Below are 27,908 nucleotides of genomic sequence, written 5' to 3'. Positions count from 1 at the left end.
CGCTTTGAGCATTGGGCTTTTATTGTGAAAGGCATCACCGGAACTATCTCTATCTCCTGTTCCTGGCTTGACGCAGCTTCCAGTCTGGGTCGTCCACTTCCACAGCATGCAAATTGCGGAGCAACTCCAACACATCGCAGATTGGATAACTGCACAGAGCGCGCGGCGCGGCGCATGAGCTGGACCCGGTGCGCGCCCTCATCCTTCAGAGTGGCCCCGTCAGAGCGGACGGACCAGAGAGCTCCGAGCCACAGCAGCGCGCTGTCCCCGTGGCCCCCAGCTGCAACTTAATCCTAATTAATACCGAGGAGGCTCCGGGAGGAGGGCGACACTCGGGCATCCCGGGACCGGAGGGAGAGAGAGCGAGAGTCTCCGCGAGCTCCTCGCGCAAAAGGGAATACTCGGTGTGTGTGTGTGTGTGTGTGTGTGTGTGTGTGTGTGTGACAGCGGTGTCAAAAGACTGTGGACCCGAGAGGACAAGTGGGGACTGACGGATCCCGTGAAGTTTCTCAGGGTCCGAAGCTTCTTTTTTTGGGGTGTCTTTCAAGGACCGGAGAGAAAGTGTGGAGGAGGCTGGTCCCTCTCCGGTGCGTCGGTCCCCTCCTGATGGACCGAGGACGGTGACACTCATGTGGAATAGCATCCCCCTGTTTTCACCTGTGTAAGACGGTAAGCCACATAGCAGTCACTTGTACTACATATATATGTTTGTATTGTGTAATATACATATATATATATATTTATGTGTATCGTATTATATATACACATATATATATATATCTATATATACACACACACATATATACATATATATGATGTAATATATATAATGTAATATGTGTAATATATATATATATGTGTGTATTGTGAAATATACATATAATATATGTTATATATATATAACATATATATATGTGTGTATTGTGTAATATATATACATATGTATTTATATATATATGTGTGTGTGTGTTATATATATGAGTGTATTGTGTAATATTTATATATATATATATATATATATATGCTCAATTACTAATTAGTGTTATGACCAGGTGTGCTTAATGGAAGATTTCATCCTGTTGTATAATGAAACAGTCTAAAAGTCTTACGGAATCCAGGTGTCCATGGGCAGGTTCCAACTAGCTGCAGTATGTTACACAGCAGTGTCCTCCTTCATGTGTGTGTGTGTGTGTGTGTGGGGGGGGGGTTATACCTAGAAAGTATATTCCTGTGAAATACACAGTACTGCATGTGGACTGAGGTGTCAACATGAAGCGTTAGTTGTTCACCACGAGCAGCATTTCACCAAGATGTCCTGACAGGAGGGGAAAAAAGTGACTTGACAGGAAGGAGGGAAGCAGAGAGAGAGAGGGAAGCAGAGAGAGAGAGGGAAGCAGAGAGAGAGAGGGGGGAGAGCTCCATTACCTCGAGCACACCTGGCCGTGTGCCACGTGCAGTTACTGTATCCTCCGCGCATGTTAATCAAGACCGGCACGCCGCGTGTTCGATACCCAGTGCGGCGTCACGCGGCTCTATTTGTCTTCGCCGACGGGCGCGTCCTCGGCGTATGTGCGTTTGTAATTACCCTCCGTGGTCGCAGGTGTGCTTAATGAGGACTGCATCACGGCCCTCAGCCAATCAGAGAGGAGGAGTTTTTTTTCTTCTCTTCTTCTTTTTTCCTTTATCAGAAGCATGTTGTGTCGATCTCATCTAAATTAATCAGGGGTCCCACAACATCGTTAACATCGAGCGTTCACGTGGTTACGTTGTCAATCGGGCCGCATTAAATACCTCTTTACTGCACATGCCTAATCTAATCGACCCCCGCTCCCTCAATGTGAGAGTGAGGTTATAGTGCTACTTGAATACAAGTTAATGAGGGGAGAAGAAGTGTCTAATTAACTGTTAGTTGTGGATTGCATAATTGAGTTTGGGCCCCAATTATTTGCTCGGATGAATCGCTGAGTTAATAGCTTAGTTATAAGCGCCCCCCCGTGCCAGAAATGGACCGCTCAAGCCTCACGTTTCTGAACAGTGTGAGATTAATTATCGACGGTTGCTTTGAGGGCCAATTTAACGAATCGTTGAAGAAGGGGGCGGACTCACACAGGGAGTATTGTACGCTATTAATTGCTCGTGTTGCCGCTCACTCATGAAAGTTGTATTCAAATTAAGAGGTCTGCATATGAGTGTTTGAATTTGTGAAGACAGCCAGGGGCTGAACACCAACAACAAACTGTTATTTATTGGGACCCCTCTTGCAGTGACGGGGGGGGGATGGGAGTCGCAATGTGGGAAACAGCCAAAAGGAAACCGGTGAGAGTCGTCAGGAGGGCTTTGTGAAACTGTATTAAAGCGCACTGCTTCCAGACATCGGGAGCCTACGGGTATCTCGGAGAGCCCCTGCCTCCTCGGTGACATGGAGAAAGCACCGCATGACCACCGGATATTGACTCGGTCCAAAGAGAGAACGAAGGAGAAGAATGAGGAAAAAAAAGAAAAGAAAAAGGTCTGGAACGAGGAGGCAGGGGAGTTGAACCATCTCTCGCTTCTTTTGAGTGGGCGGATGTCATAATTACCATTTCTCCAGGATGGCGGTGGAGAGCCGCGGGCGCTGGTGGGCGCTCTCTGTGTGTGTGTGTGTGTGTGTGTGTGTGTACATGTGGGTGGAGCGGTGGTGTCGACCCCTGCAGGGCCGGGCCGCATCACTTCCGATGCAGGGGAGAGACGGGGGGACGAGTCCTGGCCGTAATTGGTGCCGGGGAACAACTGCAGGGCGCTCCGAGTGGGGGGGGGGGGGGGGTGTTGATGGGCGGTCAGAGCCCCAGTGCGCTTGCACAAACAAGGGTTGGAGGGGGAGGGGGTGGGAGCGTGCACATGGGAGCGATGGAGTGCAGGGGACGCAGACGCAACAAGTCTCGCTCCGTCTCGCGAGAGCTCCCAAACAAGTGTCACATGGGCACGCGAGCAACTGTTGGGCGGTGACCTCCAAACAGGTGTTGAGGGGGTGGTGGTGAGAAGGGGTGGAGGAGTCCCCGCTGCGCCGTCAAGCCCGGTCGTTGGCATCATCTGCTCCGCGCGGCGAGGTAAACGGCTCGGGCAAATTGGTGTAAACGAGCGGGGCGGACTCGCGCTGTGAGGAGCACTCCCCGTGAAATGCTTTTTTTCCAGGGTATTCGGTGTTATTAAAACCAGCTCTTGCCTGTTTGTGCTGCATCACTCTGTTGCAGGTGTGTGTGAGTGTGTGTGTGTGTGTTTGTGTGTTATTACAACCACCTGGAGGAAAATCGCCTCTTTCACACACACACAAAAAAAAGAAGAAAGAAAAGAGTCCTTCTTGCTCTAAAGCTCTCTGACATATATATAGGAGGTGGGCGCTTCAGGCCTGTGGATCTGTTATTATTAAAGTCCTCGCAGGACTCCGCGAGATTTCTCCACTCTGGGCCGGCGCTCCCGACTTCATCACGACGGGAGCCTCGTTTTGGCATGCAGGAGCGCCACTTAAAGCCTCGGCGGTTAATGGGAAAGCCGTGTTTTTTTTTCTTTCTTCGATCGACGTCTCAAAGCGACGTCTCAGGAATACCAACGCGGCGTGTTTTATGTTCTTTTTTTCTTTTCTTCTTCCCGACTGTCCTCCTGAAAGCAGACAAGTCGTGACGGGCGTCGATGTGTCCGCCCATCCCTCTGTCGCCCGTCCATCAATCGTCTTCTTTTTTTCCCTCTCACGTTCAAAGGCCCGCCCGCCGCTCGGAGAGCGTTCACGTGGGAGCAGATTATTACACGTGCAGCACGGTACGCGCTGTGTTGTACTGTAAATGCCTCTAATTACCTTCGCATTGAAAATACCGGAAGGTTATGTTTTGATCGCCGTGTATTTATTTATTTATTTATTTATTTATTTGTATGCGTGTTATTCGCAAAACTCAAAAAGTATTGAACCGAATCGCATGAAATTTGGTGGGATGATTGTTTATTATCCGGGGACCAGTTGATTAGATTTTGGGATCGATCGGATCAAAGGTCAAAGGTCATGAATAGGTCAAAATCTTTCGCAGAACTCAAAAAGTATTGAACCGAATCGCATGAAATTTGGTGGGATGATTGTTTATTATCCGGGGACCAGTTGATTAGATTTTGGGATCGATCGGGTCAAAGGTCAAAGGTCATGAACAGGTCAAAATCTTTCGCAGAACTCAAAAAGTATTGAACCGAATCGCATGAAATTTGGTGGGATGATTGTTTATTATCCGGGGACCAGTTGATTAGATTTTGGGATCGATCGGGTCAAAGGTCATGAATAGGTCAAAATCTTTCGCAGAACTCAAAAAGTATTGAACCGAATCGCATGAAATTTGGTGGGATGATTGTTTATTATCCGGGGACCAGTTACCTCGTTACACAGTTACCAGTTACACAGTCACCTCGTTTAAGAGTAGACTTAAGATAGATTTATCTGCCTGATGGATCGATCTGGGTCGTGGAATTCCTGCTCATGACTCTGTACTGTTGAGACTCCCTCCTCCTCCTCCTCCCCCCGCGCCATCTGCCTGATGGATCGGAGGGTCTCCATGTGGAATATGCCTACTATGAACTATTCATACACTCTGTCATATTCATTGAATGTATTTTAACTCTAAATCTGTCCTTCTGTACACATTACATCTATTGCATCTGTCCATCCTAGGAGAGGATCTCCTCCTCCTCTCTCTCTCAGGTTTCTTTCCTTTTTCCCCCCTGAAGGGTTATTTGGGAGTTTTTCCTGGTCCGATGTGAGGTTTTGGGGCAGGGATGTCTATGTGTACAGATTGTAAAGCACTCCGAGACAAATTTGTAATTTGTGAAATTGGGCTATACAAATAAACTGAATTGAATTGAATTAGATTTTGGGATCGATCGGGTCAAAGGTCATGAACAGGTCAAAATCTTTCGCAGAACTCAAAAAGTATTGAACCGAATCGCATGAAATTTGGTGGGATGATTGTTTATTATCCGAGGACCAGTTGATTAGATTTTGGGATCGATCGGGTCAAAGGTCAAGGTCAACGGTCATGAACAGGTCAAAATGTTCTTGAATCGCATGAAATTTGGTGGGATGATTGGTTATTATCCGGGGACCATTTGATTAGATTTTGGGATCAATCGAGTCAAAGGTCAAGGTCAAGGTTATGGAAAGGTCAAACTCTTTTTTTTACCATAGCACGATACATTTTTGTCCAATTGGCATGCAACTAATGCCAAAATGTTCATAATTCAATGCCCAATCTTGTGATATGCGAAGGTATGCGCTCTACCGAGTGCCCATTCTAGTTTTAGTCTGTTATGATTTCTTCTTTTTTTTTTAGATGCCCAGAAGGCAGTAATCCATCCCAAATATAAATAGTGAATTATGGGTCGATGTTGTGTCATTACAGCATTTGTCCTTCAGGCAGGTTTGAACAGGAGTTTTTTTTTAAAATCCAGTCTGGCTCCTCGGAACGGCCCGTTGTGGCATTCCGGCTTAATTGGTCTTGAAAGGTCTCGTTCCGGACGACGATGCAGGTCAGCTCGAGTCGCTGCCGTTGTTCAGTCATCAGGCTCTCAATTAACTCGGCCACTTGAAAAGGGAAATCGGCGCAGAAAAACAAGTTACCTCGGATTGAAATATGCATTAACGTTGTTGCCTCAGGTGGATTCTCATGAATTATTCAAAGCCAAACGAGACATTTATTTGAACGTATCACTTTTTATTTTATATATATCAGCCCAAATCAAAAAAAATGGACTGAGATCCCATAAGTCTATCTTGAAACGTGTCTTTTTTTAACAGAGATCCGGCTTTTTAATGCAGTTTTTTGCATCATTCAGGGTTGTTGTTGTCTCTTACTTCCTGTCTTTTGGCAAAACACAGGCAACCGCCATGTCATACGAAAATAAATACAACAGTGAACTGCACTGATTTGCATACAGACTTGACATCAATCGATTTCTTCCATCTTTCCAACCAGCTCATCCTGTTAAGTGGAGTCTCTTCCAGGACTCTGCGAGAAAATAAAAATATTTTTCTCCCCATCAACCCAGATTCTCGGTCTCCGTCTGTTGACGGCTGGCGTCGGCGTCGTCTCATTCCGGCAGTTCCAAACAAGTCTTGTTATCTCGTTGCGTGTGCATCTGCCTCCGCCCGGCGTGCAGGTTTGCTCTGCTGGCTCCGCATCATAGAGCAACTTCAAGTGACCCCGATATGGGAAGTGTTGAGTCAATAAACAGCGTGAGGGTAGAGAATCAGAACAGGAGGTATATATATATATATGTGTGTGTGTATATATATATATATATATATATGTGTGTATATATACATATATATATGTTTATATATATATATATACGTATATATACATATATATATATTTATATACATATATATACATACACATATATATATGTTGTGGCAGCTGTCTCCAATCTGGCCTCGGCTGCTGGCTGGTTGTCAATCAGTCAGCTGCTCTGACTGATTGACAATCAGTCAGCAGCCGATGCTGCTGATATAAAAGGGCAGCAGTGCTGGAGGTAGAGGGCAGAGTGAGCAGAGGCGCAGTGTTGCTGTCTGCGCTGTGTGTGCGCTGGTAGAATAAAATAAAGAAATGTTTCTAAACAGAACCTTGGTCGCTTTGGTCATGGCTGATCGTTGGAGCTTTTGGGGGAAACCCACGGATAGGGGCGTGAGACCTGCTACAATGTGTAAATATATATATTAGAGATGCACCGATCAGGTTTTTGGTGCCGATCACTAAAATCAGTATCTGCCGATCCGATAATACCGATTACCGATCACGGTGTCGATTGAAGCATTCTATTTATTGTGTAGCATTATTGCCTAGGACTATGAGGAAATACATATATTAAGCAACTCAAACATTAAAGAAATTACAGATTTCTTTAAACATTGAGGACGTTTACTTTGAAAAATGTCCTAATTGATACATTAAAATAGTTTGATTGCTATTGTAGGGGATTTCAGATATGTATGGAACACATCTGCATCATTCATTTCCTTGAACTCTTGGGGAAATCTATATACAGGACTTTTTTTAACATACAAAAGTCTAACTTATTTTTATAAACTCTTCCTTGGTACAGTAAAAATGTTTTAATGTTAGCATAATTTAAGCTAAATCTCAGAAACGATCTATAAAGATACAAAATAAGTTAATTGTTTACTTTTATATGCTAGTGAATGATTTGTCGACATCTTATTTTGATAAACGGATGTTGTTTCACGTGGTTCTTTCCGCTAACTTTATCAAAACCCTCGCGCGCTCCCGATCGAATGCGTTTACCGTGAGCATCAGTCTATAGGGGCTCAGACATGTGAGAGTCGGCTGAGTTGACCCAGTGATTCAACTCGGGGGACGGGGACGCCGCTCGGTGGTGAGGATCCCCTCGTGGACCTCTCACTCTGCGGCCCTCGCCGGGCGCATCGTCTCCGTTGCGGTGCGCCGCGATTGAAACGTCTGATAGTTGTCGCAGATGTTACGTCATCTGATCGGCCGTTTTGAGAACGCCGATCAAAACCGATAATGGGAATATCGGCCGATATGAATCGGCGCCGATCAGATCGGTGCATATCAGCTGCTGCGGTCAGGCAGGCGCCTCCGTAGTCACGCTGCAAGAACAGAGAGACTGAGACGGAGTTTCTTTCCTCAGGCCATCAGGACTGTGAACTCCGACCTCACCAGGACCCCCCCATAGACCACACAACTGTCCCTCTTAGGCACACACACACACACACACACACACACACACACACTAAATAAATATGTGTTTTTTTTTGTGTAAATAGTGTGTACTTGTTGCTTGCACACATTCCTGCTGAGCATTGCCACTTTCATTTCACTGCACACCCTGTGTGTGTATGTGACAAATAAAACATCTTGAATCTTGAATCCCTAATATATATCGATGTGTGTATAGATATATATTTATTTATTCATATTGCAGATGAAACTGGCAATATATATAATATATTTATATTCTATTCTATATTATAATATTTATATATGTGTGTATATATATATATTTGTGTTTATATTGCAGGTGGAACTTGCTCGTGCGTGTTTCCCAAACGGTACGACATTTTCCGTGACTGAGATAATCCTCCGGCCTCTTATTACTTTTTTTCTCCGGCACGAGATCCGAGGGAACTTTGGATATGTTTCTGCTAGGCTAGCTGAAAGCTAATCCACAGGGCTTAAAGCCGGGACAGCTTTCTTTGTTGGTTTTATTGATTAATTATTCTTTTCGCTCTCCTCGTGGAACGTGCATAAGCTCCAAGTTCTCGACTACATCAGCTATAATATGGCGAGTCACTACAGGTACAAACCTGCCTTTGTTTTGAATGTAGTGGAAAGACAATATACACGTGTAGGTGTTTATTAGACTTCTTTCCTTTGGCATTTATAGATTTGTCCAATGTTCACCAAACGTCAGAATCACATGTCGTGTCCTACATAATTTATAAAATATTTCAGTTGAAGGCCTCTTTTTTCTCTTGAATTCTAAGCCAGAATGTTCCTCTCCAACAGCACTGACACGAAAAGACACACTTAAGTCTACAGTTGTACTCCTATCAGAATTCTCAAGGTTTTTACAGAGCGATTTGTCATCCGTCAACGGATTTGTCCAACATTTTATTCCAAAAAAACATGTTGAAAAATTCATGGCTGTTGACAGTAATTTCATGTTTATTGAATGATAATAAAAAAAAAACCTACAGCCAAAATCCCCTCTCTGAAAAACGTCAACAAAATGAAACAAGAATTCTGAACCGTCCAATTTTCTACATCAGATTTCTGAAAAATGTATGCGAATTTAGGCATATTTAATAAGAGAAAGCATCCTTTGCATCGGTAAACAACATGCCAGAAGCAGGGTTAGGTACCGAAAACCGGTGCCACTATGGCAGCCTTAACTCAGATTAGTACCGTAACGTTGATTGCAAGTCTTGCATTTATAAAAGTAGGCCAATAAATTATCCATTATAACCATGTTTACGCTAGCTCGTAGCTAGCGTAAACATGGCCGAAGAGGTTTTTCACGTCGTCATTGTCAACTGAGGACGTTCTAATGGTGATTATTGGTTGCTTTACATCTCCCCCTGTAGTGTCTCAGCTTTTAAACACAACTGAATGCAGGACTGCCGTCGATTATCGTCCCGTCACCATCGGTGGCAAACAAACCATCAAACTGTGCCTAAAGTGCGTCGTTACAGTCGGCCTCCCGACTAATTGCCACGCCGCTGTTCAGCTGCTACTAATCACTACATCCTCCAGCAGCTGCGATCGTTACCGCGGCTTCCGACTTGAGAGCGGGTCGTCCGGCGAGAGTCGGCGGCGTTCTGTCGACGATCCGTAAACACAGTGTAAATATGCCCCAAAAAACACGCCGTGCACACTGTAATCGGTCATAAAACAGGTAGGAATCGAGAACACCTGCTTTCTTTTTATTAGATCCGACATTCTTTCTCAGTTTTCCAGGGCTCTCAAGTTTTGAAGACGGCCAAGAGTGACATTTCCATCAGCACCCCCCCCCCCAATTCCAGGATGCTTTATTTTCATTGGTTGCTGGATTAAATCTTACCCAGATACGGGGTTTTTTCTGATTGGCTATTGTGTAGCCCATTTTTTTTTGTTGATTGGCTGATAAGTGGCTCCTCACAGCAGAACTCCAGGGGAGCGCTTGATTCCTCCACGGTGAGGGCAGCGCGGCCAGCTCATGTTTGCGCCCTGAGGCACATTAAAACATTAAATAGCCGAGTTTTTTTTTCAGCGTGAGAAATACGATGTGTGGCGGGAGTGCGTGACTTAAGACCGAAATGCGTGACACTTGAGAGCCCTGGTTTTCTGCTCGTGTTGGACGTGCGAGACATGTTTTCTTTTTGCTCATGGGCTGGTCAGAAACAAAATGGTGGAAAGTTTGCTCTCAGAATGACGCACGACATCGATGAGTTGCACGAGGATCCGAAATCCTGTCGGCGCGGACGCTCTTGCGCCTTGTCGATCGTTTACCCTCGGTGCACCGACTATAACGCGTGGCTCCTTTTGAGTCTGAAGGTCACATCTGCACATATTTATGGAAGGAATCACAAGACTGTCATTACCGTTTGCCTTCTTCCCGAGGGCGGCTACTCTCTTTGAACGGGACGACCAAACCGACGATTACATAGGGCGTCTTTACCGCGGGCTGAACACTCCTGAATGCTTCGACACATCTTATTAAAGCAAAACAGTCAATACCACACAGATGCCTCATAATGTGACCTGAACGGCACCTTCGGGGAGAAGATTGGCTCTTCATACGTAGTTCTTCTGAATGCGTACCACAGGGTGGGAACCAGAAGCAGGACTGTGCGGGCCCCGACTGTCAAGAAACTACCACTTAATTTGGAATGAAAGTCCCCTGTATAGTTGCTGTAGCTCAACTTGACACCATTAATAATCACTTCCGAAATCAACGATCACGAGGGGGGAAAAATGTCCAAGAATATATATTTATTTCACATTGTTTTGCTTTGTTTATGGCGTCTCCTGACAACCGGCTGCAGATGGATTATTCTTTCATGAATCTATCTGCAAATTACCGGTCCTGCCGGGGAACTCGTCGCCCCCCCCTGAATAGAACGCGTTCCTCTTTTTTTACGGGAACAATCATGTACACGGTGAACATCTCCATCTGTTTGGTGCAGATGGCTTCCCTCACAACATGTACCTTGACGCCGCTATTCACCGGGGGTCCGCTGGCCCGCTCTTCTTCCGGAGAACTAATTACTGCGCATTAGTTAAACAGACCATTTGATATGGAAGCCTGGCAAATCACGTTAGTCAGGGGAGAGCAGAGCCAGCCTCCCTCCTCCTCCTCCTCCCATGCAGTCTTTGTGCTTCTATTATTAGTTCCATCACGCATATGTTCGCTCTCGGAAATGTAGGCCCGCCAGCCGTAAACGGCGAGGGAGGAGGACGCACGGTACACGAGATATCTCGTAAAAAAACAAAGCAGCGTTTTATTGTACCCGCGTCGGTTTCTCTCCCCGCGGGGTTTCTTCCCCGAAAAAAGCGGAGAGGACCCCGGCGCTCTTCATCTCGCCGTGTGATTAGCCGCCAGGAACCTCTGCGCGACGCGACGAGAGCGCGGCCGACGTAGCTTTCGGCGGCGCCGCCGCAGACGCAGCCCATCGGCGGGATCTCTGCTCCAGCTGGTAGAAAAATGTAACTTTTTCAAAGTATATACCACGGACCGGAAGCAATCTTTGTAACAACTCGAGTCAAAATATTTCTATATATCGCACCGCTTCCACTCTCATTCCAGCTAATGCACAGATTAGGGCTGCACGATATTTAAAAAAACGATATTGAAATGTTATTTGAGGGGGATTCTGAGGTATCTACATATTAATACGTGAAATAAATAACTGCAGGGAGGCTCATGTCACATCTCAGTTGCGCTTCATTTGTCGTTAAGTGCGGAAAACGCCTTTTACACGTCGTCATGTTCAATTATTGGTGGGGGGGGGATCATGATTGCCATTACTCTTCCTACCCTACTCATCCTCCTCATCATAATATTCATCCAGAGAACAATTCACACCTGCTCGGGGCGATCCATCACAGTGCAGATTACATTTACATTTCAGACATGCCGATGACGCCCCGGCATAATACGCACTATTCATTCGGGGTCTGACAGGGAACCTCAGATTTCGGTGAATTAAAATGGACTCCATCAACCGCCCTGTTGTCGAGCACCATAAATCAGCAGCACTGCAGGTAGCCTAGCAATGAGGAGGCCCGAGCTCACGAAATGTTTAGGACTGCAGCTCCGAATGCGAAAAAAGACCTCGCATGAAATCCACTCGATAAGTTCGGATGGAGTCGTGGAGGACGGGTCCGTCGGGCGCCACGAGGGATGTAACGAGCCTTTTTCGTACTCTCATTATCAAGTCGCCTCACGCTACAGTGAAAGGAATTAGGCTCCTGCCTTTTGGGCTATTCGTGGCTACGGCGCGCTTCACTTCCTCCGACGGTGACGAGGACAGAACACGGCGTCCACTGTGTGCATATTATTTTTGAAAATACAGTCCTGAGCCGTAAAATCCAGGAGTTTCGGGACGCAGGTTCCCCCCGCTGCCAACTTATGACAACGCGGCGGCACTTTTTTTTTGTTCACGCAGCGCGCAAACATCGACGGAGGCGTGGGGCACCAGTGCTCCTTTTGAAAAGATCACACGCTCGGCGAGACATTTCCAAATGCGTCTCACCATTGTCCTCACACAAGTCGCGGTGGATGTCTGGCGCTGCCCGTTCATTCATTGAAAAACGAGACGGACCGGAAAAGTCGCGAGAGCAAACGAAGTAGAATGTCGTCGTTAAGACGCTAGCGTCATGCCGGACGGCGTCATCGAGCCGCGGTGGCCAGCCCAACTTCCTGCCCTTTTTTTAAATTACGATTTCGCCTTAATGACGCAGCGATGAGCAAGACACTAAATCGTCGCTTGCTGCAGAACTCCTCCGCCTTTTTTTCGGAGCAGAAACCCCATACGTAGGAAAGAGAAAAATCCCTTCGGGGAGCAATGAAGTCAAAAGGTTGAACTCGAGCATCAGTGAGTGATGTGCGGGGGTCGCTGGTGATATTTCCGCAGCCCGGTCCGTGGGCTGCTGATCTCCATCTTCTTCTCACCGTCGGGCATATTGGCCGCGGTGGACATCGGCGAATATATTTGAAACCGTTTTAAAATTGTGACTCGTCGCGGAGCCATCTGTGCGGCGTGCGAACAAGTGTATTCATGACTCGTCGCCGTGAAACGGTCTAAAGAACTGGACCGGGGGTTACCCGATGCGTACACCCTGCCTGATGGATACGCACCTGTGGTGAAACTCTTAATGTTTGCTCTGTGAGTCACGCTCACGCTTGGCTACATCACCTGAGTGACGTGATGGTGCGTTCAAGCTCCACGCAGCAAAAATGAGTTTTGGGAGAGTGTCAATGTTATCGCGACGAGTTCAAAATGTCATCTTATCGGAATGTTTCAGCAAGAAACTTGATGAAATGCAGGTATCGGACGATGAGCAAACCCGGGGAAAAAAATGGCATCTCCAATTTATCGGCATTGCACTTCCACGAAATTATGGGAGGCGTTATTGCATCAGGGGAATAAAACATGTAGCTGGCCCAAAGTAATGTGTCAATAAACATACTATTTATGGTTCTCTAAGTGGCCAAAGCATATTGTGTGTGTGTGTGTGTGTGTTACAGCGCCTGCACAAAGCCTCAATGTGTGATAAATATCCCATCAAAAGAGTTCTCCTCTCCACTTTCCCTCTGCTGCCTCTTCCTCCTCAGCCCTGTACTTTTTTTTCTTTTTCATTTAATGTCGGGCGACGGGTAGGCTTCACACACACACACTCACACACACACACGCACGCATGCATGGGGTGAGATCTCACAGGGCTTCAGTGGGTCTCTAATTGAGTTGTCTGAACAGCGAGAGTCTTGAAATGAATAGATGTATATGAGTATATATAGTGAGGTACGATGGATAGATAAACACCAATCAGCACGCCCCCCTTTTATTTAATGTCAATGAGACGCAGGGAAGTATTTTTTTTGTCAAGAGAGAATGGAGTACCAGTTATAGATGGATCATGACTCGGAGGTTTCGTGTTCTCCACATCGGCTGATCGAGGCTGGCCTCTTCAGAACGCAGCTTTCCAGATGCTAATCGGATTAGCGAACAATATCACAGCTGGGCCTTCCTGCCTTCTCTCCATGTTTCGTCCCTTTGAAGAATTCTGGGAGCGAATGTCGCATATCTCGTTATCCGTGATCGCGGGGAGATGTCTTTACTTCCCCCACCCCCATCCACACCCTTTGATCCATTGTGATCTTTGTCAAATTAATGTCATGGTTTTAGATGTCACCTTGGCCTCGCATCATTAAAATCAAATGTTTTTTCGCTTGTCATTCAGCGTGGATCCTGCTCAGTATGAAGTTTGAAGTCTCTTCATGACAGCTCGGTTGAACTTTATTTGTTTAATTGTGCTCCTGGGTGATTTTCACTGCATGGGGAACAGTGGAATAACCCCATCGGTACAACCGCACGAGAAATCCTGTTGATGAATAGCGGACGCGGCTCGTGATTAGCGCCTTTTTTAGTCCAGTGGGGTGAGTTAATTGGCGGAAAAATAAAGATTCATTTTCAGTTTTTTTGATTTTAAATGTCTTTAATAAATGTTTCTTTGACATGGAGTCTGCAGGGACAGAGACGAGTTCTGCCTTTTGTGTGAGTCACACCGAGAAGGTCTTTGTGCAGACGAGTCGGAGTATGAAGGGCAGGAGAATCAGTCAAATGAGAAAGTCATTTCTTTAAATGTACCATTATCTCAGTGTGAGCCACTGGAAAGAGATGGCGTCTTACTGCCACTGCTCACCGGGTGAAATGTGTTTACTCGGTGGCAACGCGGTGTCCTGGTAGATACTGTGGATTCTAATGATGATAATAATATGGATTATAAGGATTTGTCTGCTCAAGAGAACATTGCTCAGTTCTAATGGCCACGTAGGGTTAACTTTATGAAGATACATGAGGATAAACCTGTTAAATGAATGTTGAATAGTGGGCACTGTTGGTCTTTTTATATTTGTCATACACTTTTACTATAAAAAAAAATCTATTCTATTGTACTATGAAGACAATTCAATAACAAATGACATCCTTCCAGTCAAATGTGACTTCGACTCATGCATATCCTCTACCCTTAAATGTAATTTTATACGTATACGACAACCAAAGGTCATGTAATGTAACACATTAAACTTGTATGAGGACTGACTGTAATTTCTCATGAATTCAAATGTAATCATTATTCAGAATACATGAACAACATGCACTTAATGTTCTTTTTTTTTTTTTCCTTCCCTCGCTCCTATGCTTCCTTCACAGATATCTGAGACCGAAATGCTGCCCTGCATCCTTTTCATCGGCTTGTTTCTCACCGCAGCCCGATCCCAAGACAGCCATCCCTCCCAGGCGTCGTCCATAAGCGAGTCTTGTGACGCCTTGTGCTCCTGCGAGGACAAAGATGGCATCCTTCATCTCAACTGCGAGCAGAGGAACATCAGCAAAATCTCCCAAATCAAAGTCCCGGCAGGTGTGCCCTTCCACCTGAACCTTTACAAAAATGACTTGGTTGAGCTCCGTGCCGAGGAAATGGAGGGGCTTAAGAATGCCCTTTCGCTGCACATCGGGGGTAATAGCATTCAAGAGCTGGAACCGGGAGTCTTTAGCACTCTCCGTTCACTGAAAAAATTCCACATAAATAGCAATTTCCTCGTAACTCTGAAAGAGGACACTTTTCAAGGTCTGGTGAATTTGGAGTTTCTCCAAGCCGACACAAATTTCATCCGGGTCATCGAGCCGGGGGCCTTCAACAAACTGATCCGCCTCAAGGTCCTCATACTCAACGATAATTCCATCGAGTTTTTACCGAACAACATTTTCCGGTTCGTGCCCCTCACCCACTTGGACCTACGTGGCAACAAGCTGCAGACGCTGCCTTTTGTCGGCTTCTTGGAGCACATCGGACGGATTATGGAACTCCTCCTGGAGGACAACGAGTGGATCTGCGACTGTGATATTTTCCATTTGAAAATCTGGATGGAGAACATGAGGGCCCAGTCGGCGATCGGCGACGTGGTCTGCAGTACCCCGCATCACCTTAAGGGGATCATTCTGGCTAAAGTCAAGCGGGACGTTCTCTGCCCGTCCCACGCCGACATCAACCTGGAGGAGCCGTCGAAGTCGCTGGATATGGTCGTCACCCCGTCATCCAAAGTGCTCAACGACGCCAAAGACGACGCCAAGGTGCCGACGCAGTCTCACGTTCCCGGCAGCCCGTGCGTGGAGCTCTGCTCCTGTCACGATCACCCCGTGGCTGGCTTTCTGATGCATTGTCAGGACCGAGGGATTCAAAAAGTATCGGAAATCGGTATACTCCAGCAAAGCCCCACTAAACTAGTCATGACGGGGAATATGATCCAGAAACTCTTGAAGTACGATTTCGTCACATACGACGGTTTAGAGTTGCTCAACCTGGCGAACAACAGAATCGATTTCATCGACAACGAGACGTTCCTGAGCTTGAGCAATTTGAAAAAACTCTACCTGAACGGCAACCGGATTGAAAAACTGTCCTCCGCGATGTTCGTGGGGCTCCACAACCTCGAATACCTGTATCTGGAATACAACTTTATCAAAGAGATTGCCCCAGGCACATTTAATCCCCTGCCCAACCTGAAGCTGTTGTCATTAAATAACAACCTGCTCAGCTCTCTGCCGGCGCAGATATTTCGCAATGTGCCCCTCACCAAATTAAACCTGAGGAAAAATCTACTCATGCACCTGCCAGTGAGCAACGTGCTCGATCAACTCGACTCGCTGGAGCAGATTTATTTCGAGGACAACCCCTGGGACTGCAGCTGTGACTTGCTCAGCCTCAAACAATGGGTGGAGAAACTCCGGAAGGACACGGTGGTGGGCTCCATTTTGTGTCACACCCCGAAGAAAGTGGTGCAGTCCGAGCTCAGGAGCCTCCGTCACGAGACGCTGTGTCCCGGGCTGGGGACCTACTACCCCGCGTCCCCTGATGGGGAGGAGAGCGCGGCGGCCACCCCGGGGCCCGACGGTTTGCTCGGCTCCCTCATGGACACCGTCCCGCTGTCCGTGCTCATCTTGAGCCTCCTCATGGTCATCCTCTCGATCATCTTCTGCGCGGCCGGCTCGGTGGTGTTCGTGGTGCACCGGCGGCGGCGGAGGGCGAAGAAGAAGGCGGCCGAGGAGCAGCAGCCCCGGGAGAACTCTGGCAGCTCCTCCACGCCCATCCACCTCCACTACAGCATGTACGGCCAGAGGACGACGCACCACACCCTGACGCAGAGGACGGGGTCGGCCACGCTGTACGAAGAGCGGTCGCAGAGTCCCGCCGTCCAGATCTGCCGCAACCCCACCTACTGCTCCCAGCACAAGGAGCACGACGGGGATTTGGACTACGGCCTCGACGACGCCGGCGCCAAGCACCACCTGTGCCGGAGCATCATGGAGAAGGAGAACACGTCCCCGCTCACGGGGAACGCCGGCTTGATGTTCCGACCGATGGCCGGAGAGTGCCCCGCCGAGTTCGCCGCGCTGGGAAACCCCACCGCCCTGTACCGGAACATTCTGGAGCGGGAGAAGGAGCTGCAGCAGCTCGGGATAACGGAGTACCTCCGGAAAAACATGCCCCGGCTTCAGTCGGCCGTGGACATGCAGGTGCCGGGGCACCAGGAGGAGCTGAAGCTCATGGAGGCGATTATGTACTCGCGACCGCGCAAGGTCACACTCGAGCAAACGAAGAACGAGTACTTTGAACTCAAGGCGAACTTGCATACCGAGCCGGACTATTTGGAGGTTCTGGAGCATCAAACTACATTTAACTGAACTTAAAAGAAAACAACTATATATATATATATATGATGTTTTCAACCAAGTGCCTTGTCCTGTTGGTCCTCCTTTCCTTTCCACAGTGTGGTGTGTCTGTATATAAATATATATATATATACATCATGGGCACATCACGTTAAGTTTAATTGTAGCACAGAATGTAACTGGTTTAGTGTGTGTTACCTTTTATTCCGTTGACAGCCATGTGATGTAGCTGGTGAACGGCGTCGTCATGTAGGCCAAATGTAACTTAAAGAAGTGTGTGTGTGTGTGAGGGCTGAAACCCTCTTTGAACTCAACTCAGTCAGCTTTTGGTGATTAAATACATTTCCATGGCGCACTGCCACTAAATTAATTGATCTGCAAAGCTCACACACACACAGACACAGCAGTCTGACATCCTGAGGATGAAGCAGATGTTTGGTAAGAAGTCAGTGAATTCCAATCGCTGCTTGACCCAGAATTGCCGTTTAATCAGCCCACCCTGACTCCAGATGTGACCTGATTACGCCCTCTGTCAACATACGCCAGCTGGAACGCTGGAACCAGAATGCTCATTGTGCCGTAAAGTCAGCAACTGTACATTGGAAAACGGCGATAAGAGTGTGTGTGTGTGTGTTCCATCCAGTTCACCGCACAGGTCCTTTTATTTATTTTTATACTCAAACCGGTGACATTCAGAGTAGGATGTTTGATTTTCTGTCAATCGATAAATCCAGCACTTAAAAAAAAAAGTACAGTGTATTATATTGTAAAATCTTGTAAAAATAAAAGAAAACTGCATTGCACTAATCAAATGCCATAGGATGGTGCATGACAATCAACAAAGTCCTACTGAAACTTTAGAGTTCTTTGAGTTTTTCTGTTTTCTGATCGAAAAAAAAGAGTCACAAACATGTACGAACATTCGGTGTGTGTGTCGGCGTATGCAGAGATGTGGTGTTTTCACAACGTCTTCACGTCCGACGACACTCCAAACGGTATTCAGGAGCGCCCCCTGCTTCCCCCGGGACCGACTCGAGGGGGGGGGGGGGGCGGTGTTCATGAACCTGTTTGCCCAACGGCTCCGGTCCACCCTGCCGACAACCTGCCGACTGTTTCCTCTGCTTCAAAGCGACTGACATTTGCGATGTTGACGTTGTCAGAATTGACACGGCGCACTCCTTGGAACACATTCGAGACGGTTCATGTCAGCACACATACACACACACTGTAGCTTTTTCTACTCGACTCATTCGAATGATTCTATTTATTCTGTATATTTTGTACATACCTATGTTCCATTATATCCTTGTTTTATGTGTGCCTTCAGTGCTGTACAGAATATAAACCGAAGCTGTAACTGAAAACAGGAAATAAAGAGTTGCAATATAAACAGAAAAAACTGGAGTACTTGATGGTAAGTACAACGTGTACCACACCCATGATCTTATGGATACTGCACAGTGACGTGGAACTCTCTCCTGATTGGTCCAGTCCTCCGCGGTGCATATGGATGTATGTTTGTTCCCCCCCACTGTGTGAATGATTGAACCCCCCCCCACACACACACACACACACGATGCCTCAAACCTCGTTCTTAATCACACAACAATGGCTGCTGGCCTTTTTTTTTTTTTTTACCAAACTTGCTTTACCCTCCATAATTCCTCTATTTTCCATCACAGGTGATGCATTTGAAGAGCCTTTTTTTTAAACAGCATGACGTTGCAGTGCAAGATACTGGAAAAAAACACAGAGCACTCCCATTCAAATATAATACATATACCCACCCCCACACACACCACCACCAGCACGGATACATAAATGTTCATGGATTTGTATGCAGACAAGCATCATTTAAAAGGCATGCAAACTCACGGAGGGATACGCACACACAGCGGGGGGGGGGGGGGATACCATTTAGCCTCGGCACACTCATCCAGTGAGACTCGTGTGCAATATGCTGCTTGAAAAAGTGAGACATTAGCAAAGTGCACATCAGTGTTCAGAGAAGACGCTTTGCTTTTCGGGGCGCTCGCTTCAAATAAATGAACCGAAAGCTCACTGGAGGCACAGATGCTGCAACGGCGCCGCAGCGGCACTCGATCCATTTAATAAGATAAGTCAACAGCCAGAACCCACAGGAAGAGGAGGATGTGATGAAGCTCACGCCGGTGGAACTTGTTTTTCCTCGAGACGCAATTGCGTACGAAGCCTTTTGCGGTTCACTTCAGTGTCGGGATGACCCAGCATGTTGAACGAAGCGTGTAAAACGTGTGCAAATAGACAGAAAACGCAGAACATAAAAAAATATATATATATTTTTATATGCATTTTAACCGTAGCCGGCGGCGTGGCGCGGCGCCTTCGTCTGACACCCACGTGTGACCGTCACGAGGCTTCGTTGTTGCCTTATTTATATAACAATGATGAAACACGGCGGCACACTCAGGCCCTCTCTCCTCGGTGCGTAATAGAGAAAAGCGATCGCTCTAATGACTGATGTTCACGTTTCGAGGTCGAGGCTGCTGCGAAGTAACGCCGGCGTTCTTCCTTGGCAACGCGAGGGATAATTGTACGACTCGTAATGAGTTTAGTTTAGTTTATTTCGATCAGCAATAATATACAAAAATCTAAATTTCAACAAAAGAAGAAAGTGGCTTACCGAAAGGGTCGAGGCTGAAGCTATCAAGCTTATAAGTGCCCTAACCTATGATTTCACGAAAAAACTTATTTCAGAGAACCATATACATATACACATGCACATACATACATATACACACACATATTTACATAAAACAATAAATAAGGAAAACTCATGGTGGAAAACATAATTGCCTTCGCAGACGGGCGCCACCGAGCTCACGCGCCTGAACTCAAACAATACGCCTGTAACCAACTGGGACTATTTACAGTTCGATTCCCTGACCCTTTGTTTTGCACGAGCGTCGTGTCTTGTGACCGTGGATGTGTTCAGAGCCTCGGCACGACTTTCTTTTGCACACTTAAAAAAAAAAAAAAGGGACCCAAATTGATGCCGTCACGTAAACTAAATAACACGGCGTATTATTGCAATGATAGCATTAGCGTTGCCTCCATTAGGTGGACTTATTGGAGGGTCCGCTCTCTCATTTGTAGCGCAGATGATGTCTTCGAGCTTTGTTAGGGTAATGCTTTCAAATGGCAGCCTGCGAAATCCATATCTCACCCGGGTTATTATTTTATGAAACGGTCCGTTCAAATTGGACCGCATCGTCCCGCCGCCGCGAGCGATTAATATTCATAACCCGGGAGCACCACAACAGAGCATCTCTTCTGGGGCGACATCATCGATCCCTCACTCGCATCCAAAGGGTTTTCAGCGGCTTCTTTGTAGGAATGGAAGCTGCAGACCAATAAACGCCTCACACAACACACATTGCTTCATTTAAGATGCTCCTCCCCCCCCCCCCCCCCCCTTTAATTCCTCTTGACGTTTAATGAACAGCGAGCGGCAGAAATGCGGAACAAACTCGGTGTTGGATATGATTGCTGAGGGGGGGGGGGGGGGGTGAAACCATGTGGGTATGAAGTATAAAATTGGCTGCACTGCTGATCCTCAAGGGTTGACCATAATTCTGCAAAAGTGGCTTAGTTTTATAAGTTGGTCATATGTTTAAATACTGGAAATGCTAAGTTTCCTGAAGTCAACCATTTGCACTGAAAACGTGGTTATGTTGATATGAAAAGGTGATGATTTAAAAGGGTCACCCACGTGATTCTGTATTGCACGACTTCAAATTTGACTTTCGACGAGTAAAGCGAGCCACGTGTAAAGTATGCAGAGTGAGCCCTGGAATGTGATGATCTCGACCTGTTTTACTCTCAAGAAGCTCCAACTGAGTCAAATTTATCACATTTTCCTTCGCATAACGTTATCGATGTTGCGAGGAAAGATTTGTCTGATAAGGGAAGCTGCTTTTCATTTCACGCAACGTGATCGATTGAATTGGTTCAATTTGTGATAGATAATAGTTTTAAAAATAAGTAAATATCGGGCTGCTAAAAAAAAAATCCCCCGACATCTCCATCGCTTCAGTCCACCTGTGGTCACTTTAATTGATGGCGGATGATTCAGAATGAAACTCACATCCATCAATCCCTCCAACCACACCATCTCCCACACCCTGGCTTTACTCAGGGATGTGTGTTTGTTATGTTGAAATGTGTGTGTGTGTGTGTGTGTGATGTTTCACTGTCGTGACGGGAAAAATGAAGAAAGGCAGACGTGCATGAAATGCATGTTGAAAGTAAGGCGATACGGAGGATCGAGCGTGTTCGAGCGGAAATAATTTGCATTAAATCTATTAAAATGTCAAATCGATGCAGTAATGGCTTCCAAATCTGCTGGAGTGTGTTCATCGGACAGCGTTGGCACGGCGTGCCGACTCCAACGCCTCGCCTCGCTTTGACAAATGTACGACTGTTGACTAAAAGAAGACGACGGCGAGCGCATGAAGAAATCGCAGGGCGACTTTTCAAGGTCGCTGAAGTGAGAGTAATCCATATCAAGTGTGCGGAGGCCGTGTCGTGTAATCTGGAGCCCCGGACATGAATAAAGGGCCGTTATGAGGGGCCGACTTTATCTACACCCCCCCCCCCCCACACACACACAAACTTCCTGTCTGAACGGTCTGCCACTGAGCTCTACCCCGGGGGGCGTCCCCTGAATCTGCTGTACAGAGAGGGTCCTCGTAGGTATCGTGGGATGAACTAACTAACTCCTCTGACAATGTCTCATTTTTAAACTCCTGTTTTTTTGTTTGTTTGTTTGTTTTTTTACTAAATATGCCACCATTTTGCGCTGATGTTCAGAGGCACCAGCTCCTCCACCACCCGAGTCTTCCAAACCGCTCTATTAACCGCGGCTATATGCGTCACAGCTCAGGTAAACTGTTGGATTCTGGGTAATGGTGTCTATAGTGGAACACTAATCCACACAAATTAGAAAGAAAAAGACGATTGCAGCACTTCATCACCAAATAGCTCCTGGAATGTGTTGAACATCCCGGATTGATGATATATCACAAATATAACACTAAAAGTATCTACGGGAGGATTTATCCCCTTAATGGAGTGTGCGCAAAGTTTTATCACGTACAGTATAGCACAGCGAGAGTGGACGGGGAGCAATAGAGGGAAATGAAGAGTGCGAGTGAGATCATAAGCATTTGATGGATTAAATGGTGGGTAATGATCGAGCAAATACAAGGAAAAAAAAGGTTTCATGGATTATATTGATTTGTTCTCTTGAAAATACTTTGTCTTCTTCTTAAATCAGCCGGGGAGCACTCCCGCTCTCGTGAAGTACAGAGAATCCATAAACGTATACTATCTTATGAATTACCCTATTAAGGCCTTACTGGGATTATTTTATTTAGAATAGTGTGTTGAATTGGGTTCTGAGAGCGCTGAACAAAGACAGCTCAACCCACTAGGGGATAATATTTTATTTTCCTTATGGTACAACATAATGAAGCGGTTTTATATGAGTGTGCAGAGGTGTGACGCAAAGGCTGAAAACTGTAGAGGAATTTAACGCGACCTTTCGGACATCTAGACGTTGAAATAGAGCCATAAATTAAAGTTTCTTGGCACATCTGAGTTGAAGGCCTGCCAGATGCCAGGATGTGTCAGTTTGGTCTCAATCATTAGGACCTCAACAGAATGTTATATCACACACACATCACTTATTTCATTTAGAAAACCACGGGCTTGGAAAGGTCACGAAAATTTATATAATCCAATGCATTACACATTACACACACACATTCAAATTTGACATTATAGTTCACTTTGGTCACTGCCTTGTGTCTATATTTTGTTTCCTCTGTATATTTAGTATTTTAGTACTAGTATTTAGTATTGTTTGTGTTGTATTTGTATCTTTTATTGTTTAATGTTCACCCGCCGCTGTGATCCTGAAATGTCCCCACTCTGGGACTAATAAAGGAATATCTAATCTAATCTAAAAAATGTATCAACAAATAATCACACCGGGTCACTCCCTCTCTCGGCCATTACAATATTGTATTTATTCTGATCTTCTGTCAGAAAATGAAGAAATATTGTTTTGCGGCGGCATTTCTGAGGTGAAAGCTAATCGCGGCGACGACTACATTGTTTACTTTTGTTTTTCTTACTAAATTGGAAGTCCCCTCGAGTTGATTGGAGGGTTGTTCAGAGCTCCCGTCGTGCGGGGTGTGGGGGCCCGGCCCCTCGAAAGCCCGGCTCCTAATTAGAAATCAAAAGCAGCTGGATGCATTTCCCCTTTTGGCTAATCAGGGTGTGAGGGGGGGTCGGAGAGGTGTGGAACTGCACGTTGCGATCCTTCCTCCTTTTTTCCGGACCTCATTTTAACATTTTCAGCCGACGCTGGTCTTCGGGCTCTTTTTGAAATTGCTTTTGCCCCGTGAAGGTTCCCGTGCAGCGGGGCGGACCTCCGGGGACACGTGTAATAGTTTGTTCTGCCGATGAAAAGTCTCATTAAACCTCTTATCAGAGGCATTTGTTTATCATTAAAGAAAATATGTTATAATATTGAATAGGCACCTGTGAGATTAGTTTCTCCGAGTTAATATTGTTGCTTATTGGTTCTTAGACCGTGTCCCAATCGGCTGAATTCTGCAGAATGAGTTCCACCACACGCATCTCATGAAGCTTGAAGCTGATTGGTGGGTGTAATTGCATAACGCGATGCTTTTAATATTCTCAACTTTCCAGCGCCGGGGCACTGCTAGTCAATGTTAAGCTTGGTCTGGGTAGCCAATCAAATGGAGCAAGAGGCGGGCTTTACTACTTTACCACTTCCTTCCCGTTTTTTGTGGTCGGGCTGACACACCTCCCACGCGTACAATAGAAATCTCCTTGACTTTCAACTGCTCACTGTGCAAACTGAGCCCGTTTCAGACGGAGAGAAGAAGCATGCGAGAGTCCACGTATGAATGTATTGCGTGAGTGAATAAACAAACAAAGCTCATTGAAGCTCATCCCAGAACGTCCATCTTCCCCCTCCATGGAGTCATAGTTACCCATTCGTGCATATGCAATACGGCCGCATGTCCATGAGAGACCGATCATGACATCTGCAAAGAGAGAGAGAGAGAGCCGCGGGAATATGAGATGGTCGCCCGGAAGTGTTTCTAATAATATTACAAGCTAATGACCCATTTTGAGAAGTGCCTGGCCCGGCCCGCTCAGATCACTGATGGGCTCTCACGGCCCGGGAAGACGTGCGGCAGAGGACCGATCCTTCTCCTCCTTCCTCCTGCTGGATGACTGCAATTCAAGGTTTCTCAGTCTGCCAGCATCAGTGGTACCACGGCAGCGGATCCCCAGCGATCCTCTTCAAAAGAGCTGCCATGCAAAGCACAAAGAGATAAGATCTAAGCTGTTTTCTCATTTCTCTCTCTTTATTTATTTTATTCCATTTGCCTCATTTTTTTTCCACCTTCTCTCTTCTTTTTTTTTTTGGTATCCAGAAGCGCATCCGAGTCATATCAATTAGAGAAGTAAACTTCCAACCTTCTGCTCTCAAAATGACCTCTTTGTTCTCTGTGCGATGAAATAATCTTTGTTTTCTTTCCCTCTCTCGGGCGGGGAAACAAAATGCAGATGGAATCACTGCACTTGGTTTATTTTTTATTTTTATAATCGCAGTATTTCCAGCGTCTCTTCAGAGTGGACACGTTTTCCATTTCCCCCCCCCCGATAATAAGGTATCTGCAGGAAACAGATTGAGCTTATTTTCCTTTTTTTCCTCACAGGTATGGAAGAGGACGTAGCGAAGGAGGGGGGAAAGAGATGAAGGCAAAATTGCCGAGATATGGCAGAATAAACGGGACGTGTGGGGCCTAAATGCACGAGGAGACCACGTATGTGCATTGTACATGTATGATGGAACACGCCGCCTTCAGCTGTTTGTGCTTCTTTTAAATTCTGCCATCATAATAAAGTAATATTCATGAGTTGCATACAAGTCGCGAACTCCAGAGAACTTCTCCGCACCATGCGATCTCCCATCTTATAGGAAGTGAACCGCGGACACGAGAGGTTCCGTTAGCCACGCCACGTGAGCGTGGCTAACGGAACTTTTTCACATAAAATGTTGTGTTGCCTTGGGGGAAATGAATATTTGATGTGTTTAAATGCTGTGCAGTCTGAGTTTATTAGATCTGGACGGGTGTGGAGGTGGAGCGGTCGTTGCTTTTGGCTTAGCTGATGAGTTTTTTTTTCTTTTTTAAACCGCAGTAAAACATCAGGGTCAAAAAAGTTGCGAAGCCAAAAGTGTTTTTGGCCAATGCAGAGTTTCAAACTTGCACACCAAACAGCTCTATTTTTTTTACTTCATTTCAAAAGCAGAGATAGTAACTCAAATGTGTCGCGACAGTTTGGCGACGCAACGGATTCTACGGCTTTCCAACCGGGTGCCATTTGGCATCCCTGAAAGCAGCGCTGTACATCTGGCAGACGATTCTTTTTGTTTGAAGAGCGGTGAAAACTAAGGGGCCCCCGACGGGAACTCCGTCGCGTTTTCTCCTAATTTAAGTCTAAAGTGAGTTTGTTTTTTTAGCTCATGTTGCGTGATCACGGATTACGCTCCGTTTATCTGCAGTATACCAAATGATTTATCAATAAACAAACTCTGGTGCACGTCACTATTATCCGCCATGAGCCACAATCTATTTCCCTGGTCTCCTTTAATAAAATCATTTTATTTTAAATGGCCGCTTGTTAAAACGCCTTATTCTTTTTATTAAAATTCAAGTGACATTCAATGGTTTTTTTCAGACCTGTCCCCGAAAGTCTATCCAAATCTGCAGATAACATGTGACTCATAGGTCACCCCCCCCCCCCCCGCAACCGCCCACCCACACGTCTGGAGTCCCCCACCGTCCAAGTTTTCGTGACACTTCCACGGGGTGTTTGGGGCTTAACACCGAGATCACGCTAAAGTCTCTTTATGGGGATGTCTCAAGCCTCTTATTTGGAATTATAGCCGTTTCTCAATCTGGAAGATTTAAGAGGATGGGATTACTCTCAGAAGGAAAAACAAAGAAAACATTGAAAAGCGCACATTGAAGTCATTTCCAATGTGTTTTTATCCCCACAGTAATATACTCCATGATATGTATCTAGATCAGCTCAAAGACCGCCCCAGCCGTCACCTGCCATCTTTGAACCTGAACTACTGTTATCCCTTCAAAATAAGAGCATGGAATCTAACATGCATTTACTTTGTCTTTTTTTTTTAGTTCAGCAAACTATAAATGTATGCAGCAATAGCTGAGCATCCTTAGCTCTGGGTTCCATGTGTTCCTGTTGTTGTACTCTTAACATTAGGAGTCAAAAACAATTCAGTCAGTCTTCACCCATAGGCCAGTGTTGTGTTGTACAGAGGCTGCAAGAGGCTATTTTAAACACGTACATTCCTCCACACTGAAAGGCACATCGGCAAATTCAGGGGTTTTTTTCTCCTTTTTCCAAAGACATGAGACATATTAAATATTTATCCCGACTGGTTTTAAAATCCACGTCCCAATCCCTAATTGGCTGTATTTAGAGCAGTGCTACATATAACACGACCGCACAAGTTGTTACATTTGGATCGCTTGTTTGACAAGAACACACAAGCTATGAGTCATTCAGTGGCGGCGGGCCAATAGAGGGACGCCTGGCCCCACCCACCTTGAGCCACACAATATATACACCGTATATATATTTTAATATTATATATATAAAATGGGATATCTGAGCAAAATATATGCTTTTCCTGCACTTCCTCTCCGCCTGTCTCATGTATGAGCTGGGGCAGAAGAGATGGGAAGCAGTTTAGCCAACCGCTGATTAAAGTTATAAATATGAATATACAATTCAGCCGCATCCTCAAAAAGATTCAGCTTCTGACCAAAATCATCTGGCCTGAAAGTTGAACCTCAATCAGGCGCCTATTTTTTTCTCGCCATCATAATAACTGAATCGTATGAATAAAATGTCCTTATTCCAGTGTTGGAATAAATGTTAAATATTGATGTAGAAATGCATGTTTGATACTTTTTTTTGCATTGCATAACTGGATGTTTGCTGGAATTGATCGGACAGCCCTAACAGAAAAGAAATTCCACCAGCCGCCACAGAGATTCATTCATTGAGTTTCTCCTCCCCGAGGGGTTCAGGGCGTTATCGAGGACGGTTCTTTGATGCTCGGTGATTGCAATACCAACACCTATAATCAATCATGTTTTCTTTGTGAGACCTGCATGCGCAACACACACACACACACACACACACGTGAACAGGCCTCGGCTTGCTCAGGAATGCGATCTGGGAGTTGACGCTGCATGGGCCCGGCACACATGGCTGCATTAGGGTGGGAGCGACGGCT

At 46.0% G+C, this 27,908-nt stretch overlaps 1 protein-coding gene across 2 annotated transcripts; it reads left to right on the top strand.

Annotated features, from left to right (window-relative positions):
* Positions 1–184: 184 nt before the first annotated feature.
* Positions 185–18,887, top strand: slitrk6 (SLIT and NTRK-like family, member 6). 2 transcript variants are annotated; one of them, XM_056431214.1, is made up of 3 exons: positions 185–404; positions 549–669; positions 14,969–18,887. In XM_056431214.1, exon 3 carries the CDS (start codon positions 14,984–14,986, stop codon positions 17,498–17,500), a length of 2,517 nt encoding a protein of 838 aa, XP_056287189.1. In that variant the 5' UTR covers positions 185–404; positions 549–669; positions 14,969–14,983; the 3' UTR covers positions 17,501–18,887. The 2 variants fall into 2 exon arrangements, with proteins under 2 accessions (XP_056287189.1, XP_056287188.1); XM_056431213.1 differs by having other exon boundaries at positions 185–669.
* The last annotated feature ends 9,021 nt before the right edge of the window (positions 18,888–27,908 follow it).

This window comes from Pseudoliparis swirei, chromosome 14 (genome assembly GCF_029220125.1).
Source record: "Pseudoliparis swirei isolate HS2019 ecotype Mariana Trench chromosome 14, NWPU_hadal_v1, whole genome shotgun sequence".
Classification (NCBI taxonomy): domain Eukaryota; kingdom Metazoa; phylum Chordata; class Actinopteri; order Perciformes; family Liparidae; genus Pseudoliparis; species Pseudoliparis swirei.
Note: the sequence above shows the minus strand (reverse complement) of the source record. Positions and strands in the feature narration are given on the sequence as shown.

Coding starts and splice junctions, on each gene's coding strand:
- slitrk6 (XM_056431214.1), top strand. CDS start 14,984: ATGCTGCCCTGCATCCTTTTCATCGGCTTGTTTCTCACCGCAGCCCGA.